This window comes from Podarcis filfolensis (assembly GCF_964270895.1).
Source record: "Podarcis filfolensis genome assembly, chromosome: 13".
NCBI classification, from domain to species: Eukaryota; Metazoa; Chordata; class Lepidosauria; order Squamata; family Lacertidae; genus Podarcis; species Podarcis filfolensis.
Window position 1 is genome coordinate 738,392 of NC_139615.1, and position 18,603 is coordinate 756,994.

Here is an 18,603-nt window from a genome sequence, read left to right on the forward strand (position 1 = left end):
TAGCCGCCCTGAGCCTGGTCTTGGCTGGGGAGGGCGGGGTATAAATAAAATTTATTTATTACAGTGGTACCTTCAGGTTACATACGCTTCAGGTTAAAGACTCCGCTAACCCAGAAATAGTGCTTCAGGTTAAGAACTTTGCTTCAGGATGAGAACAAAAATCGTGCTCTGGTGGCGCGGCGGCAGCAGGAGGCCCCATTAGCTAAAGTGGTGCTTCAGGTTAAGAACAGTTTCAGGTTAAGAACGGACCTCCGGAACGAATTAAGTACTTAACCCGAGGTACCACTGTATTTATTATTATTGAATCGGGGCAAAGGGGGCCCATCCAGCCCAGCCTCCTGCCCTCCAAGTGGCCAAATACCCCAAATAACTTAGCAATCTAGATGGACTGCCCCTGGACCTGGAGGTTCCATCAGAACATAAGAAGGACCAAAGGGGGTTCATGTAGCCCAGCAACCTCTTCTCACAGTGGCCAACAGGATGCCTCTATTGGGAAACCCGCAGGCAGGATCCGAGCACAAGAGCAGCTCTCCCCTCTGCTTCACCGTCAAGCAGTGTGTGGATTTTACAAAATGAAATAAATGATAGTGGACTACCAGAAAGCTCGGTGGGTGTGGGGCTGCCGTTCCTCTCAGTTGAGCAAGACGTCCTCCATCCTATTAAAGTCGTCTTCAAAACTTTCCAGGGGAGCTCTCTGCCAAAGAACAAAATGAAAGAATTTTTATTATACTGTACATTTAAAGCTACATTTATTTAACAGCAAACTGTCAAGATGTAGGCGGGGGGAAAGCAGGTCGTATCTCCCCGCGCCTACAAGCCACAGCCCAGTAACACATCTGGATGGCCACCTGTCATGGCTGCCTTATTTGAGATTCCTGCATTGCAGGGGGTTGGGCTGGATGACCCTCAGGGTCCCTTCCAACTCTGGTTACATGAGATCGTACAGAAAATTTAACTCTAAGGGACGCCTTAGGCCAATGAACTGGGCAACTGAGGGAGCAGAGAGGCAAATGTGATGTTTTCCAAGCTGAGGGAGAAGGCTTGTGAGACCAGGAAAACCAGAACAAGCCCCTGATCTTTCTGTTTGAGGCTGGAGGGGAACCCCAAGGCATCCTCTGGCCCGGGAGCCCCTAAAACTCCCCATGGGCGCCTGAGGGAATTAACGTACTTTTCTGTGTATAAGACTAGGGTTTTTTTTACTTTAAAATAAGGTTTAAAATCTGCGGGCATCTTATACACGGATAGTGCATATGCCCATTTTCTAAATTTGGGGTCCCCAAAAGTAGGGGGCGTCTTATACATGGGGGCGTCTTATACACGGAAAAATACAGTACATGAATTAATGGATTTCAAACGGTGGCTGTTTAGGAGGCCTCCGGATTTGAGGGCCTGGCCTCCTTTTTCCCAAACTGACACACACACACACACACAAACACACCTCACGATCAAGAGCATATAAATGTCATGAAGTAAATAAGTTGCCCCTGAGGAAAGAGGACAAGAAAGAACCTTTGGAAGGAAAGAAAATCCTCCTGAGGGAGCAAGCGATGGTTCCCTCCATTGCCTGAGGAGAGAGGGGGAGGGGCAGCTCTTCTGGCACTTTCTGAGGGGAAGAAAGAGGCGGGAAAACACCTCAGGCGGAGGGAGGCCTCTGCTCCGTCTCTTCATATCCCGGCCTCTTCTGAGGAGAAAAAGGGTCCCCTTTCTGAGGAAAGTGTCTCATTTCTGGGGAGGAAAAGCATCTCCTCAGGAACAACGCATTTATTTTATTCATTTATACCTACACGCCGCTTGACTGCAAAAAATAACAGGAACCCTCGAAGCAGTTTACAAAGGAGAAAGCAGTAAAACGGAGAGAGATTCACAAGTGTACTTCGTAACATACAAAAGTTGAAATGCTGAAATAGATTAAGATTTCCTCAGCTTCCAGTCCTGGCGCTCCTTAGGTTTACTCTTACTCAATTGTTTTGAGGACGGGGTATAATAATGTACAAAAGGCGTAGCATAAATTGGTAATTGTACAAGGAGAAAGGATGAGTGAATTTCGAAACCAAAGTTGGAAAAGTTATTGCACTGAGAGCAGCGAAGAAGGAAGGAAAACAGAGGGAACGTCTGAGGGGTGGGAAGTCAGCTTTTAAATCAGTATTAAATTTGAATAATAATAATAATAATAATAATAATAATAATAATAATAATTTGTACCCCGCCCACCTGACTGGGTTGCCCCAACCACTCTGGGCGGCTTCCAGCATATATAAAAACATAGTAAAACCTTAAACCTTAAAAAGCTTCCCTATACCGGGCTGCCTTCAGACGTTTCCTAAATGTTATATAATTGCTCATCTCCTTAACGTCTGATGGAAGGGAAGGGCGCCACTACCGAGAAGGCCCTCTGCAAATCCACTTGTATTGATTTGGTGGAAAATGGTTACAAATACTGGGAAATCAATTTTTTAAAAATTGGCCAAAACGAACTTATGGGGAGGGGAACGGTAATTTAAAAAAACACAGTTAAACATTGTGTGACTTTCTAGGGAAAGCAAAGAACCACCAGGTGATGCCATTGAGCAACTTACTTGCCTAGTTAGGGCTTTGTGTGATTATGTCTTCCTGTCTTTCTCTCTTCTTCCCCGTCAGGAAGACCTCAGCCTACCTTTATCCAGGCGGCCTTGAAAAATGATCCGATGCCTTGAAAAGTGATCTGTGGGGAACAGGGCTTTATTTACCATTTATTTTACTTTCTCCATACATAGCCTACCAACCCCAGGAGCTCAAGGTGGCCCACATATAATAGTTGGTTGGCACCTGTCTGTCTTGTGAGGAGGAAAGCACCCCTGGGAGTTGGCTCCTCTGCCTTCAAGAGGTGAAGTCAAACTGCCAGAAGGTTGCAGCACCTATATCTGTGGCTAGAGAGACTGACGCGGGAGACATGTTTTATTGCAGCTGGGGAAGAGGAAGGTGTCCAGTTGATGTAGGAGTGCAAATATCCAGAGTGTGGGGGTCAGGTGGGATTACTATGAGGAATTATAAAATATGCATCAAGCCACTGTGTCCGCTATGAAAGCATGGCGTTGACTGGGTTCGATTCATGGACAATAATTTCTGATCAAATCCCACAAGCCTCTGCATCTCTGGCCATTTCCTCTACTGTCCATTTCCTTCTGTGTCACGTACACAGCCCAGTTGCCAGTTGCTTTATCAGGCATCCTGAGCCATAAAAGATAGTAGGTAGCTTCTTTGATGTACCATATTTTTTGCTCTATAAGACTCACTTTTCTCTCTAAAAAGTAAGGGGAAATGTGTGTGCATCTTATGGAGCGAATGCAGGCTGCGCAGCTATCCCAGAAGCCAGAACAGCAAGAGAGATTGCTGCTTTCACTGTGCGGCGATCCCTCTTGCTGTTCCGGCTTCTGAGATTCAGAATATTTTTGTCTTGTTTTCCTCCTCCAAAAACTAGGTGCGTCTTGTGATCTGGTGCGTCTTATAGAGCAAAAAATACAGTAGTTTGTTAATCTTTAGATAGATCTTAAGGACCAGGAAGAGTGTTCACAAAGAGATGGTAAATATTACCCATCCTTCATTCCTTTATTGCTGTTTATGACCTCCGGAGTTTCCTTTTATTTACTCTGAATTACCGGTACATATGCATGCTCAAGTAGGAAATTAGCTCTTTGTAGTTTGAATCTTTAACTTTGTCCCACGTGGGGTTTTTGAAATGCTCAGAGGAAATCTGATTGGTTCTTATGAACACTGTGTAAAACGCCCTTTTGTGAATAAAACGACCTGGGCCGGAGGGTGGACAGGAATTATTATTATACGCATCCCGCCCAGAGTCTTGCTGGTCAAGCCTTTGTGTATATTCTGTTAAGGTAAAGGTAAAGGGACGAACTGCTAGGTGGGCAGGAGCAGGGACCAAGCAACGGGAGCTCACCCCGTCACGGGGATTCGAACCGCCGACCTTCTGATCGGCAAGTCCTAGGCTCTGTGGTTTAACCCACAGCGCCACCCGCGTCCCGTATATTCTATTAATCAGAGTCTAATCCTTCCTTTGCTTTGGGAGCACCACAGTTGAGCTGCCGCAGATCCACCATGTGATTTCTTCTCTCTGCGCTCCTCCCGGCGGTCATTTCTTCTCTAGTCATTGCTATGGACTTGGCTGCCCGGTCTTATGAAAGGGATTCCCACACAGCGGGGTTGATGTTGCCAGTGCTCATGTCACGTTTGGGGACATCTTTGTAAGGCAGAGTTGGGCTTCCAGTGATGCCTGGTGCTGGGACCCAGGTCACCGTGGAGCACATCCTTGGAGATCCTGCCATCTTCCATTCTGTGGACGTGGACCAAGCCAGCATGGATGTTGCTGAGACAGGAGTGCAAACTAATAAGACAATGCATGGTTCTCCCCCCTCTTCTCAATTAACCCCCACAAGGACCCTGTGAGGGTAGGCTGAGAGGCAGCGATTGGCCCCCAAGGTCACCCAGTGAGTTTATTGTATCAGGAGGGAATTAGCTTACTAAAGATAGTGCAGTGGTACCTTGGTTCTCAAACTTAATCCATTCTGGAAGTCTGTTCCAAAACTAAAGTGTTCCAAAACCAAGGCACGCTTTCCAATAGAAAGTAATTCAATATGGATTAATCCGTTCCAGACTTTTAAAAACAAGCCCTAAATCAGAAATTTAACATGAATTTTACTATCTAACAAGACCATTTACCCATAAAACGAAAGCAATAAACAATGTACTGCAGTCAAAAAAAGAGCCACAAAAACACAAAATAAATAGCAAAAACAGACAGACCTCAGCGCAACACTCAAAACAGAGGCGTGGCACTCAAAACGGAGCACGTTCGGCTTCTGGAAAAAGTTCACAAACCGGAACACTTACTTCCGGGTTTGCAGTGTTTGGGTTCCAAGTTGTTTGAGTACCAAGGCGCTTGAGAACCAAGGTACCACTGTAAATAGAATTAATAAGAGAGTTTAAGCAGGGAGAAGAGTTAAAAGCCATGGCTGAGCCCCAGCACCTGCACTCAGCTATGTGGAGCTTGCGGCCGTGTGGTGAAGAACGATGCACCTCTGAGCCCACACAGCACACCAGGAATACGCTCTCCTCCAGGCCGTGCTTCAGTTCCAGAGTTCAGCCTTAGGGCAGGTGATGCAGCAGCAGAGAATGCCTCTGAGCATACCTAGAATGCCTTTCCCTCTGCCGTGCCCAGTGTGGCATGCTTGGTGTGCTTTGAGGCTTGCAGGTTCCTTCTCTGGGTTTCACTTCCGCCTTCGAAGGTGACAGCTCTCTTGCAAGGCAGGAGTGGTGCTCTGAATGTTTGGGTGTGGACATTTCCAGCTCTGCCGACCTGGCTGTGTGCACTGCCTGGGCGTGGGGCAAGGGAGGGGGGGCTGTGGGTGCTCCTTGCATTTTCAAGTGGGGCTGGAGGGTCCCGATCCCGAGGGGTGAACGCCGGGAGCCTCTCTTGTCACTGCTGCATTATCTCACACGTGATGAAGCGGCCCCTGGGCCACGAAACCTCCTCCTGCAAAAACAAACATGTTAAGTGGCCACCGTGACACTCCCGTCTCTTTCTCCTGGAGCAGGATAACCCGGAAGCTTCTCCTCCTGAAATTATTAAACAAGTGGAACTGGCTGCAGGCAAGATATATCCGCTGCTGGATATTGCTCAGGCAGCCTTTCCAGTTTGCAAAACGCTCCACGCCATCTAATCCGCTATTGACCCTGCAGGCCATTGTTTTACAGATATGTGGAAATTTCAGCTCAAAGAACATAGAACTGCTACACAGGGGGAACGAACTAATCAGCTGAGAGTCCTTAGGGGCCAAAACTCCAAAGGGGGTGATTTAATACCTGTTTGGTCTTATACCAGTATACCTGAAGGAGCGTCTCCACCCACATCGTTCTGCCCGGACACTGAGGTCCAGCTCCGAGGGCCTTCTGGTGGTTCCCTCGCTGTGAGAAGCCAAGTTACAGGGAACCAGGCAGCGGGCCTTCTCGGTAGTGGCACCTGCCCTGTGGAACGCCCTCCCACCGCATGTCAAAGAGAAAAATAACCACCAGACTTTTAGAAGACATCTGAAGGCAGCCCTGTTTAGGGAAGCTTTTAATGTTTAATAGGTTATTGTATTTTAGTATTTTGTTGGAAGCTGCCCAGAGTGGCTGGGGAAACCCGGCCAGATCGGCGGGGTATAAATAATAATAATAATAATAATAATAATAATAATAATAATAATTCATTTGTAAGCAAGAAGGAACACAGTCAAGGAATGCCCCCCCCCTCAACCTAGGAACAAATCTGGCTTTGGGCATTTGGATAATTTTATTGACATTCCCTTGGTATAACAGGCTACCTTGCCTTGTAACCATGTCTTGTTTAATCATTATGTCTATGCTATACATAGTTCCAGTCGCTACTTTCCACACAATCACATGCCTGTGGTTTATCCCCCCCCCCCCCCTATTTTATTTCATGCCTGGTTTTGCAGATGTGGGAAGCTGATTTTGGGCACCCATCTGTCTCGGGAGACAATGGAGGAGTGCGCCTTCAGGGGTGAAGCCAAACTGTTGGAAGGTTGCAGCATTTACTGGGGCTGTAGACACCGATACATGAGAGGAGTTTTTATTGCAGCAGGGGCAGATGAAGGCGTCCAGTTATGCTGCTGCAGATGGACCACTGTGTTTCTTCTCTCTGCACTCCCCTTAAGTCATCATTCCCACTCCCCCACCCCCAAAAATATTGCAGCTAAAATGCCTTTTTATTTAAGCTCTGCACATATATATATAAAAAAGCAAAGACATCACCTTGCCAGCAAAGGTCCGTATAGTTCAAGCTATGATTTTCCCAGTAGTGATGTATGGAAGTTAGAGCTGGACCATAAAGAAGGCTGATCATTGAAGAATTGATGCTTTTGAATTCTGGTGCTGGAGGAGACTCTTGAGATTCCCATGGACTGCAAGAAGATCAAACCTCTCCATTCTGAAGGAAATCAGCCCTGAGTGCTCACTGGAAGGACAGATCCTGAAGCTGAGGCTCCAAGACTTTGGCCACCTCAGGAGAAGAGAAGACTCCCTGGAAAAGACCCTGATGCTGGGAAAGATGGAGGGCACAAGGAGAAGGGGACGACAGAGGACGAGATGGTTGGACAGTGTTCTCGAAGGTGCCAGCATGAGTTTGACCAAACTGAGGGAGGCAGTGGAAGACAGGAGGGCCTGGCGTGCTCTGGTCCAGGGGGTCACGAAGAGGCGGACACGACTAAACGACTAAACAACATACATATATTTATATACTTGCAGGGGCAAATAAGACTGTTGGTGCACTTTTTTTTTTAATTGGTAACTGCCTCCCCATACGGCAAGCTGCCTTGAGCATTGTTTTAACTGTGGAAAGGCGCATACAAATAAAATGATGATGCTAAAATGGTTCCCACAAGAAAAACGTGCTGCTGTGCCAAAGTGAAGAACCCAGCCATGTTGCCTGAAACATCCCTGCCTGCAGGTCAGGATTAGGCCTCCAAGGCCTTGTTTGACACACACCTGCGGAGGTCGTCTCTTGGTTGGCACACAGCCACGCGCTGGACAAGAACCATAGAATTGCAGTAACCTAAGCAAGACCACCTACATCTCACCTTTGTTCGAGCTTCAGCAAGACTAACACCTTCTTGTTGCTGGCCGGCACCATGGTCACATGTTATTCTCACTGTAATTGCGCTGAAACGCAGGCTGAAAAGGGGGCAGAGAAAGAGCAAACCACAAAGGGGTGTGTAAAGGGAAGTTTTGTGAGCATGCAAGGGCACAGCATACACAAAGGGGAAGAAAGAGGAAATGCCGAGGTTAGCTGAGGCATGCAAACATCTACCTTTGTGGTTAAAGCTGGTGGTAGGACTGTATCCCGGGTGGTTAGCTGGTGTGTCTAAACAATACAATGACTATAAAAACGGTGTACAACAAAGATCGGGGTTCAGCCTCCGACTGCTTTCTTGGTCGCTTGCTGTAACCTTTCCTGCTCCTGCAAGAAATAAAACTTTGCATTTTATTCTTGGGTGATGTTCTTCGGAGCTGGTGAGTAAAGGACTAGGCTGTGCAGGGGACCTTAAGGTAAAGGTAAAGGGACCCATGACCATTAGGTCCAGTCGTGGCCGACTCTGGGGTTGCGTCACTCATCTCGCTTTACCAGCCGAGGGAGCCAGCATACAGCTTCCGGGTCATGTGGCCAGCATGACTAAGCCGCTTCTGGGGAACCAGAGCAGCGCACGGAAACGCCGTTTACCTTCCCGCCAGAGCGGTACCTATTTATCTACTTGCACTTTGACGTGCTTTCGAACTGCTAGGTTGGCAGGAGCAGGGACCGAGGAACGGGAGCTCACCCCATTGCGGGGATTCGAACCACCGACCTTCTGATCGGCAAGTCCTAGGCTCTGTGGTTTAACCTACAGCGCCACCCGCGTCCCTGCAGGGGACCTTAGGGGAGTCAAAAGGGAACCCGGGGGTCATCTAGTCCAACCCCTGCGATGCATGAATCACAGCTGGACTCTTTTGGCCTGACCCAGCTGCTGTCCTCCGTTCTTGCGTCCACGAAGGAAACAGGGAGCTCTCCGACGGGGGGGTGGGAAGTGGGGCGGCCCCAGAACAGTGCACGTTGCCCAGACCCGCTTGCGCTAACTCCTCGGGGAGTGGTCCAGCCTGGATGCCCCAAGAGGAGACGGGCTGCGAGGCTCAAAGGGAGCGAGGAGAGCCGAGGGGAGCGGGAGGGCTGGACGCCCCCTCTCCGGCCCTTTGGCTCCCCAGCGGAACCATCCCCGAGCCCCCCCCCCGCCACCCCCTTGTCGCAACCTCCCAGCCCCGCGGCGCCTCGCCTTGCGGGAATCCTCCGCCCCCTGGGGGCCGGGCCAGGCGTCAGATGCGCTTTCGCTTTCGTGCAGTGACGCTCCCCGCCCCACGTCTCGGGGGCGACCTCCGGGGGAAGGGCAAGCGGAGAGGACCCCCAGCCCAGCTGCCGCTCTGACGTAGGGGCTCCTTCGCGGGTGGGCGGACAAGCTGCCAGCCAGTCGGGAGTCGCTCCCTAGATATGGGGTTCGGGCGGCGGCCTTTGGCGCGGAGACCTTCGGAGGGTTAGGGGCTGCCGGGGTGGGTCGGGGGGCGGTCCTTCTCTCCCTGGATCCCGGGAAGGGGAGGTCACGCTGGTCGCAAGGGCCTCGATGAGAGCTGGGCAAGGGCGCCCCCGCCGGCGCCAGGAGTCTCCTGGGAACCCAGGAGTCCTGCCCCCTAACCCCACTCCCATTGGACGTGTTGTAAAAACCGGGGGTCGCCTGTGCAGCTCAACCCACGGAGAGTGGCGCTTTCAACCCCGTCTGTGGGTTTCCACGTGTTTGTGGCTGTGCGTTTAACGCGCTCCTGTGCGCGCCTTCCTACCTAGCGCACTTACGGACGTGCGCTTCTTGTACAGAGCCTCGGTTTCCTTACGTCAGGCGCAAGGGCTCCTCCTGCCTCCTGGGCACACCCCGATCCGGGGAGCCCCCTCTCACCCCAGCCTCCTAGATGGATTAAAGGGGGGAGGCCCAGCAGGGCTCTCCAGATGTTGCTGGACTGCCGCTCCCTCCCTGAGCGCTGGCCTTGCAGGGAATTCAAAAGTCCAGCCGTATCTGGTGTTTGCAGTACTTTTGTCCCGAGAGGACTGGACAAAGTCAGGGAGGAGGAAGGCTGTCCTTGGCTCCGAGCCACAATACAGACTCTGCTGGTCCTCTGGATCCTTTTCACAGTGCGCTCTCTCTCTCTCTCTCTCTCTCTCTCTCTCTCTCTCTCTTGTCCACCCCCTGGCAGGGTTCCTTCAAGGCAACCTCCCTGCAGCAGGGACCACCCCACCATGGCTGCCAAGGCCCCGTCCCTCTCCGAAGCCCTCACCAGCGGCTTCCTGACCTGCACCATCTGCCTGGAGCGCCTCTGCCGCCCCAAAATCCTTCCCTGCCTGCACAGCTACTGCCAGGAGTGCCTGCGGAAGTTGGCAGGAGGCCGGAAGGAGCTTCAGTGCCCTGAGTGCCGTGAGCGGGTGGCCCTCCCAGAGGGGGGCGTGGGCGCCCTCCGGACCAACTTCTTCATCAACGGCCTGCTGGACCTGGTCCACCCCACAGGGGAGGCAGAGCCCACCTGCAGCCTCTGTCCGCTCATTGGCCAGGAGGCCGGCCGGCCGGCCGTCTCCCGCTGCCTGGACTGTGCCGACGACATGTGCCAGGACTGCGCCAGCGGGCACCGCTGCTCCCGCCTCACCCACCTCCACCGCGTGGTGGCCATGAAGGACTACCTCTCCGGAGAGCACGACGAGGAGATCCGGAAGCGCCAGGCGCTGCAGTGCAAGGAGCACACCGGCGAGGAGCTGCGCTTCTTCTGCACGCCTTGTGCCGTCGTCCTCTGCCGGGAGTGCCGGCTGGGGGCCCACCTCCAGCACCCTTGCCTGCCCCTGGCTGAGGCGGCCCAGGCCCGCCGGCCGGTCATTGTGGAGCTCCTGGCCGGGGTGGAGGAGACGGTGCAGGTCATCCGGACGGGGAGGGCCAGCCTGGAGAGGGAGGCTGCGCAGCTGCAGGTGCGCGAGGCTAGCATCCGGAATGCGGTGGAGCAGGCGTGCTCGCGGGCGGTGCAGCGGCTGCTGGAACAGCAGGAGGAGGTCCTGGCCCAGCTGGAGGACTACGTGAAGGAGCGGCAGAAGGCCTGCCAGGCCCTCTGCTCCGATCTGGAGTTCCAAGAGCAGGTGGCCTCCAGCACTGTGGCCTTTGCCCAGAAGGTGCTGAGTCTGGGGAGGGAGGTGGAGATCGTCTCCCTGGAGCAGGTCATCTGTGAGCGTCTCAGGCATCTGCAGGGCTTCTCCTGGGAGCCGCTGGCCACCCGCCTGCCCTGCCTGGAGGTTGACGCTGAGATCGAGGGCAGCGGCCCCCGCCTGTTCCACCTGGAGTTCCGGGAGGAGATCCCCACTGGAGTGCCGGAGGGCCCCAAGGAGGAGGCCACAAAAGGGGCAAAGAAGAAAAGGAGGAAGCAACAGCAGCAAGAGCAGCCTGCCAAGGAGGGATCCCCTGTGCCTCCTCCCAAGGCCCCAGAAGCCCCCCTTCTGACACCCAAGCCTCTCTTCTCGTGTAGCTTCTGGGTCAAGACCCCCAGCGACAAGAAGCGTCCTCAGGTCACAGGGCTCTGCCCCTTTGGCTCTGGAGAGCTTCTGGTGGCCGATGAGCAAAACCAGAAGCTGAAGCGCTTCTCCCTGCAAGGGGAGTTCAAGGGCACTGTCCCTGTCCCCAGTGGCGTGGCCCCGGTCAGCGTGGCCGTTGTGGGCAGCAAGGTGGCCTTCACAGCCGGCTCCTGCCTCTACCTCCTGAACGGTGAAGGTGGCCTGGTGTGGCAGAAGGCCCTGCGAAGGGGGCAGGCCAGCCATGCCGTGGTGGGTCTGGGGGGAGACCGTATGGCAGTGTGTGTGGCTGGGCAGTTGGAGGTGTACGACCTGGAGGGGCGGCTGCTGGAGAAGATTGTGCCCGAGGGCAGTGCGGAGAGGTGCCTCGTCTTCCTGGCCAACCACAAGGACGGCTTTGTGGGCTCGGACTGGTACCGCCGCAGCGTGGTCCTGTTCACCAGGACGGGGCAGCTGGTGGCCGAGTGCTCTGAGGAGCAGCTGGGCGAGTGCCAGCCGGGGGCCGTTTGTGCCGATGCCACGGGCATCATCTACGTGGTCTTGAGGGAGCTGAACAAGGTGGTGGCCTTCTCCCCCAGCGGGGAGGAGTTGGGGGCGTTCCTCACTGCCGAGAACAGCATCGACCGACCGCGGGTGGTCACGGTGGCTAGGGAGGGGCGCTTTGTCGTGGCTCTGAGCAACGGCACCGTCCACATCTTCCGGATCAGGTATCAGAGCAAGTGAGACAGAGAAAGGGCAAGGGAGGGGGGTTAAAAGCTGTATGTCCCAGAGTTAATGACCCAAGGCAGACTGGAGTGCCCAAGGTGAGCAATGGTGTGTGTAGGAGAGTAAAAGCAACAGTTCCTCCCGCCTGCCCTCCTGTCTGGATTGGGTCGGCTCCCAGAGTTGTGCTTTACTTACCTGGGGTTGTTGTTCCCAAGGGCGGCCACCAGAGGGCAATGTGAAAATGATAGAACCTGGCATAGATCGCCTAACTGCCAAAGTTTGCCTTCCTTTTGTTCTCCCGGGTAAATCAGGGGCACGACAAAGTCCAGAGGATGTGAGGAATGATAATGCTGCTTTTTTTCACCAAAAATCCAAAAGGCTGCAACAGCTAGATATCGGCAGGCAGCCGCAGAGACCTGCTTACTCTTATATTTAGACCAGCTTGCGGTCAGGATGCTCATAAATGGGACGGCCTGTGGCTGGAACACGGTTTTTTGTATACTTCAGCAGGTATAGAACTTGTTTACTTGTTTAGTCAGGATGTGGCTTTGTCTCTTGAGTCAATGTGTAAAAGCATAGAAGTAAAGGCAAAGGGACCCCTGACCATTAGGTCCAGTCGTGGCCGACTCTGGGGTTGCGGCGCTCATCTCGCTTTATTGGTGGTTTAACCCACAGTGCCACCAGCGTCTCTAAAAGCATAGATAGCATGGACCAAATAAGGAGAAAGGTAAACAGGAGGGGTGGTCCTCGAAATCAGAGTGATGGGAGATGTCGACAAAGGCGGGAAATTAGTAGGGAAATTAGGCGGTCGTGATGGGCTGTAAACCTTGCAGTACCCAGCCAGTGGGGAGACAAGGGAGGGACCCTGCGCTTCAGGTATAGGGAATATAAGCTTATGCTTTGTCAATTGTGGGTGTGCCTGCTTTGGACACCTGCTCTTGCAAGGACGTATTGTATTCAATAAACTCTCTGCTTTTTCACCAATTTTATTCAGATTAAGGGATCAAGGGTCTTAGGAGCCACTTTTTTAAAACTTCTGACAGAGGAGGACCCCTCTGACAAGATGGTGGGCATCAAAACCTTTCCAAAGTGCCTTTTCTGCTCTCAGGAGGAAACTCGGGGCTTGGCCAGGTGTTCTGCAAAAGGGTGGCAGAATCCATTACGCAGGAGGGCTCTCGGATTTGGCCTGCTGGTGTGGCCAGCTTCCAGCTGCTAAATGGGGCATAACGCAACAGAGTGTGTAATTGGAGTGCAAATCTGAGAGTGTGGGGCACGATATTAAGCCTGAACGTTATATTCATTTGCACCCCAAGGAGACCATCACTGAGTGGGGATCCCGTCTGTGCCTTCCGGAACAATCTGACAGAAGAACATGCTTTGTATCTCTGTTGTGATCACCATCCTTCTCTCTTTTTCTATAAATATCATTCAATAATAAAACAAACGTCTATATTTGCATCTTTGCAAGAGAGGACAATTGTATATGAGCTGAAATAAAAGAGTCTGGATAAAAACTTCCTGCAGTTCTGAGATTTTTGTCCTGGGATGCTTTCAGATGGGAACTTAATATGTAAAAGGGCAACGGAAACATCCTGTATGAGAAGCATAAACTCCACAGCAAACAGCTGCCTGGGAAACACCCCCCCCCCCCATTTTTGAACATGCAGAAACTCCACTGGGAGCAGCCAGAGAGTCTGGGAGCAGGAGCTCACCTGTTCAGAAATGGGGCAGAATCTCACCATACAGCATATTGGAAACAACAATGAGCAGATATTTGTTTCATTCATTAATTTAGCACCCCAAAGCGATTTACAATATATTACAACAACTAAAAGAATTTCAAATATGGAAACTCTTCTAATATATATGAGAACAGTTTCAAACAACAATACCTAAAATCAGTTGGATTCCAGTGCTGATACTGGCTGGAATTGTTGCAGGAATTTATGTATAGATGGGGGCGGGTTGCTCCTCCAGCAGATATCCTGGGGTCTGCCTCTTTTCTTTTTGGCCTTAGGCCTGCCCCCGGCCGGCCGGCCATTGTCCTCCCTGGCTGAGGGCGGGTCAAAGGCCAGCTCAAGCAGGTGGGTGGCACCCGCCCAGGTGAGCCTCGCTCGGTGCCGCAAACCCCACCCACCTGTGGGGAAGGGAGGGCGGATATTGCGGGAACACGCTCTAAACCCTGTCTGTGGTGCCTACCCCTTTTCCCAAATGATAAGACAAGAGACCAGAGTATGGGTTCAAATTGGCCACAACTTTATTGAGCTTCAGACGTGGGAAACTTGGCACAGGCCTTGGCAGGTAACCCTCTCAGCCCGCCTGGCTGAGGATATGCAGGCAGTTGAGGCCCAGTGAGAGGGGACTGCATAGCAGCATGTCCTTCCACCGACCTCGTCCAGGGAGTTTGACCTACATGCCACTGCTCTAGGACCAGGGACTCCTGGTTTTGCCCTTTAACAGGCCCTGCAAGCGCCGCCGCATGGGGAGGGAGCATGAATGCATCCCCCCCAACTTGATGTTAGACTAAAGGCTACCTTGCCAAGGCCTAAAAGCGCCACTTGAGACCCTAACGGGCCTCGCGACCAAGTCCCACAACCAAGGACCAATCAAACCCCGCAATCTATCCAGTCCCCAAGGGCTCGTCGCAAGTCGTGGAGCCAGAAGTCACTGCCCAGTGGGGTCAGGTGCACCCCGTCCCCCCGGAATAGGTCAACTCTATCTGCTGTGATGGTGGGATGTGGGATAGAGAACCCACCAATTTGCCGCATGGTGTTGCGCATGGCCCTGCTAATTTTACTCACCGCATAATTAATGCGAGAGGGATTGGAAGCCCCCCTCCAGAGAAGACAGGGTAGGAGATTGGACCAGCGCAAGGGCAATGCCTTTTTGCTCCGCTAGATCGTTCTCCCTCGCATGTATAATCAAGACCCTTTGAGGGCCACGGGCCGCTGTGGCACTACGCAGCATGGGCATCAAGCTCCGCCAACCCATGACGTGCTGGGCCATTCAATAAATGCGTATAAAGGTTATGGCCACGATTTTGAGACCATGCATAATCTGCCGCCCAATGGACAATGCTGTGGCCTATCACCCAGATCTTCATGGTGGGCAAACCTGTAAGACAATTAAATTGCAAGTGATAAGGAGGAGGATCGGGACGAATGTAACTTTTGTAGGCTGCCGAACGCCAGCGCCCCAATGTCTTGATGTGTGCAGGGTCCCAACCCTGTATCGCCGCTGTATCGTTCCCTGATACGGAAGGAGTGCCCGGAATATTCCTGGGGACTAACACCACAAGCAGAGAAGGCTTTGCGTAAAACCGCTGTGAATTGTGAATTGTGATCGCGTCAACGGGCGCGTGTTTGAGTGAATGAAGAAAGGGCCCTTGGACTGTGGCCGGACCCTGAAGAAGCGGCGTGTGTCGCGATATGGGCAGGGACCCGCCTGTTCCGCCGGAGGCAGCGCAAGCATGACCCCTTTCCGCAACTGGACCGAATCTTAACATTCAACGTATGCCCAGAGAACTTGATGTCGTTGTCTGCCAACCCTGATTGCAGGGGCCCATGGGCCCATGGCACCAAAAAAGGCTAGGGAGAATGCTGCCCGAAAGAGACGAGTTTCAAAATTTGACCAGCAGATCTCTGGTAGTTTTTTCCAAATTAGATAAAGTATATCTATGGTGATAGGCTTCCTGCCATCCTGACGTGGGGGAATGACTCGCCGCCACCCAGCCAGCAACTTCTTGACATGGAAGCTGTCACAGGGGTCTGGCCAATGATGGAATTTACAAAAGAAAGAAATAGCCGCCCTGTAAAGCATTAAAGTTTTTATGGCAAGGCCCTTGCGCTTTAGGAGCACCAAGAACTGAAGCACCTCCTCCTCGGATGCGCGTCGTGTTGCAGAGCCACGAAAGCGCCCAAAGGCATCCCAGGCCCTGGAATAAGAACGTCTAGTGGAAGGTGCTATTGCTGCCAACACTCCCTGGTTTACTTCTCGCTTCCAATCTCCCACAGATCGTCTGGGAAGGCGTCCGGGGACTGGGCTGCTTCTGGTGCCATCGCGCGGAAACGCTCCATCTGGAAACGAGACAGGGCATCAGCAATGTTATGGATAAGGCCAGGTATGAAGCGGGCAGTGAAAGGAATATTGTGCCGCAGGCACTCCAGCACAAACAGGCGCAGGACCCTTATGACCCTCTGGGACTTTGCTGACTGCCTAGATATAACTCTTACCACCGCTTGATTGTCGGACCAGAAACAGACCCTGGAATTCGAGAAGAGGGTTCCCCAGATGCAAATGGCGACTAGAATAGGAAAGAACTCCAGAAAGGTTAAATCCCGAGTAATGCCTGCTGTGTGCCAAGAAGATGGCCACGGCTGGGCGCACCAATGTCCCCTGAAGAAGACACCAAAGCGGCCAGAAGCATCAGAATGAACCTGGAACTCCGCCTCGGGGTTAAGGCTCTTCTGCCAAAATGAAACCCCATTATAATCCTGCAGGAATGCAAGCCAAACCCTCAGATCGTCCTTTATCTGCTTTGTCACCCTGATGTGATGGTGGGGGACTACCCCCCCGGCCGTGAGCCGAGCCAGACGAGCACAAAAGGCACGGCCTGGCGCCACTACTCTACATGCAAAATTAAGATGACCCAATAGGGATTGCACCTGGCAAAGGGTGGTCTTTTGAACCCCAAGCATTGCCTCCAGAAACACTTTCAAGGATTCCAGCTTCGTCTGTGGGAGGCGCGATGACTGCCAAATTGTGTCCAATTCAATAACCAAGTAGGAAAAGATAGTCGAAGGGCCCTCGGTCTTGTCAGCAGCCAGAGGTATGCCAAAGTCAGCTGCAAGGCGCATGAATGTAGCTAGGGATAGAGTGCAGTCAGGGGAGTCTGGGGCCGCCATAGTAAGAAAGTCATCTAAGTAATGGGTGATGAAAGGGGAACCAGATGTGGTTTTGAAGGCCCATGCAATGAATGTGCTGAAGGTTTCAAAGGCCACGCAGGCCACAGAGCAACCCATGGGCATAGCCTTGTCAAAATAACAGCTATCCCTGAATTTGAATCGTAGAAGCCAAAAATCTTCAGGATGAACCGGGAGCAGCCAGAAGGCTAACTCAATGTCACATTTTGGCATTTATCCTGGAAGGAAGAACAGCAAAAAAGCCTTGAGCCAAAAGGTCAGCCTTTTTTCTCTTGGCCTTAGGCCCACCCCCGGCTGGACGTCCATTGTCCTCACTGGCCAAGGGTGGGTCAAAGGCCAGCTTAAGCAGGTGGGTTGCACCCGCCCAGGTGAGCCTCGCTCGGTGCCACAAACCCCACCCACCTGTGGGGAAGGGAGGACAGATATTATCTCTTTGACATCTGATGGGAGGTCGTTCCACAGGGCGGGCGCCACTACTGAGAAGGCCCTCTGCCTGGTTCCCTGTAGCTTTGCTTCTCGCAATGAGGGAACCGCCAGAAGGCCCTCGGCGCTGGACCTCAGTGTCTGGGCAGAACGATGGGGGTGGAGACGTTCCGTCAGGTATACCGGGCCAAGGCCATTTAGGGCTTTAAAGGTCAACACCAACACTTTGAATTGTGCTCGGAAATGTAGTAATACATCACTCATACATCACGGTTATATCATGAAAGGGGAGGTCTGGTGGCAGGAATCTGAGCATCCTGGACCCTGCCCCATGGTTCCCCTTGCCCTCCACCAAACACCCATCAAGTTTAACAAAAGGGATATTTACATTTCCCTGTTTCCCAGCCAAGTTAATCCCACCCTTTTGTCTTCATCTGGGTTTGTTATTTCTGGAATGGCTACCTGTCTGGCACTCAGGTATCAGGATGCCAGGAATTATCATTCAGGCAGAGGGGCTGCTGGGCAGCTGAGCTCACAAGTCTATAGGAATTTCTGAAGTTTTCCCAGGGAGCCAGTGCATAGATACATTTATCAGTGAATTATTACATTTGGTATCGTGCAGCAGAGGCCCTTTGAATAGATAGGAAGAAACTGTGATGAAGGGTTTTGTGGGGACAAGTCACAAAAGTCACAAAGTGAGTGTGCTGATTTTGGTAGTGGGCTGCATGTGCATGGTATCTGCTGGAGGAGCAACCCGCCCCCATCTATACATAAATTCCTGCAACAATTCCAGCCAGTATCAGCATTGGAATCAGACTGATTTTAGACATTGTTGTTTGAAACTGTTCTCATATATATAAGAAGAGTTTCCATATTTGAAATTCTTTTAGTTGTTGTAATATATTGTAAATCGCTTTGGGGTGCTAAATTAATGAATGAAACAAATATCTGCTCATTGTTGTTTCCAATATGCTGTATGGTGAGATTCTGCCCCATTTCTGAACAGGTGAGCTCCTGCTCCCAGACTCTCTGGCTGCTCCCAGTGGAGTTTCTGCATGTTCAAAAATGGGGGGGGGGGGTTTCCCAGGCAGCTGTTTGCTGTGGAGTTTATGCTTCTCATACAGGATGTTTCTGTTGCCCTTTTACATATTAAGTTCCCATCTGAAAGCATCCCAGGACAAAAATCTCAGAACTGCAGGAAGTTTTTATCCAGACTCTTTATTTCAGCTCATATACAATTGTCCTCTCTTGCAAAGATGCAAATATACACGTTTGTTTTATTATTGCATGACATTTATAGAAAAAGAGAGAGGGATGGTGATCACAGCAGAGTTACAAAGCATGTTCTTCTGTCAGATTGTTCCGGAAGGCACAGACGGGATCCCC

The 18,603-nt window shown here is 51.9% G+C and overlaps 1 protein-coding gene across 3 annotated transcripts; it reads left to right on the plus strand.

Annotated features, from left to right (window-relative positions):
• Positions 1-7,954: 7,954 nt before the first annotated feature.
• On the plus strand, positions 7,955-13,386 carry LOC310746815 (E3 ubiquitin-protein ligase TRIM56-like). Of its 3 annotated transcripts, XR_014540797.1 has the most exons (3): positions 8,863-9,005; positions 9,832-12,382; positions 13,186-13,386. XR_014540797.1 is itself a non-coding variant. In XM_083580942.1 (2 exons), the coding sequence occupies exon 2, from the start codon at positions 9,863-9,865 to the stop codon at positions 11,888-11,890; it is 2,028 nt and encodes a 675-aa protein (XP_083437068.1). In that variant the 5' UTR covers positions 7,955-8,061; positions 9,832-9,862; the 3' UTR covers positions 11,891-13,386. The 3 variants fall into 3 exon arrangements, 2 of the variants coding, with proteins under 2 accessions (XP_083437068.1, XP_083437067.1); XM_083580942.1 differs by lacking the exon at positions 8,863-9,005 and adding an exon at positions 7,955-8,061 and having other exon boundaries at positions 9,832-13,386; XM_083580941.1 differs by having other exon boundaries at positions 9,832-13,386.
• The last annotated feature ends 5,217 nt before the right edge of the window (positions 13,387-18,603 follow it).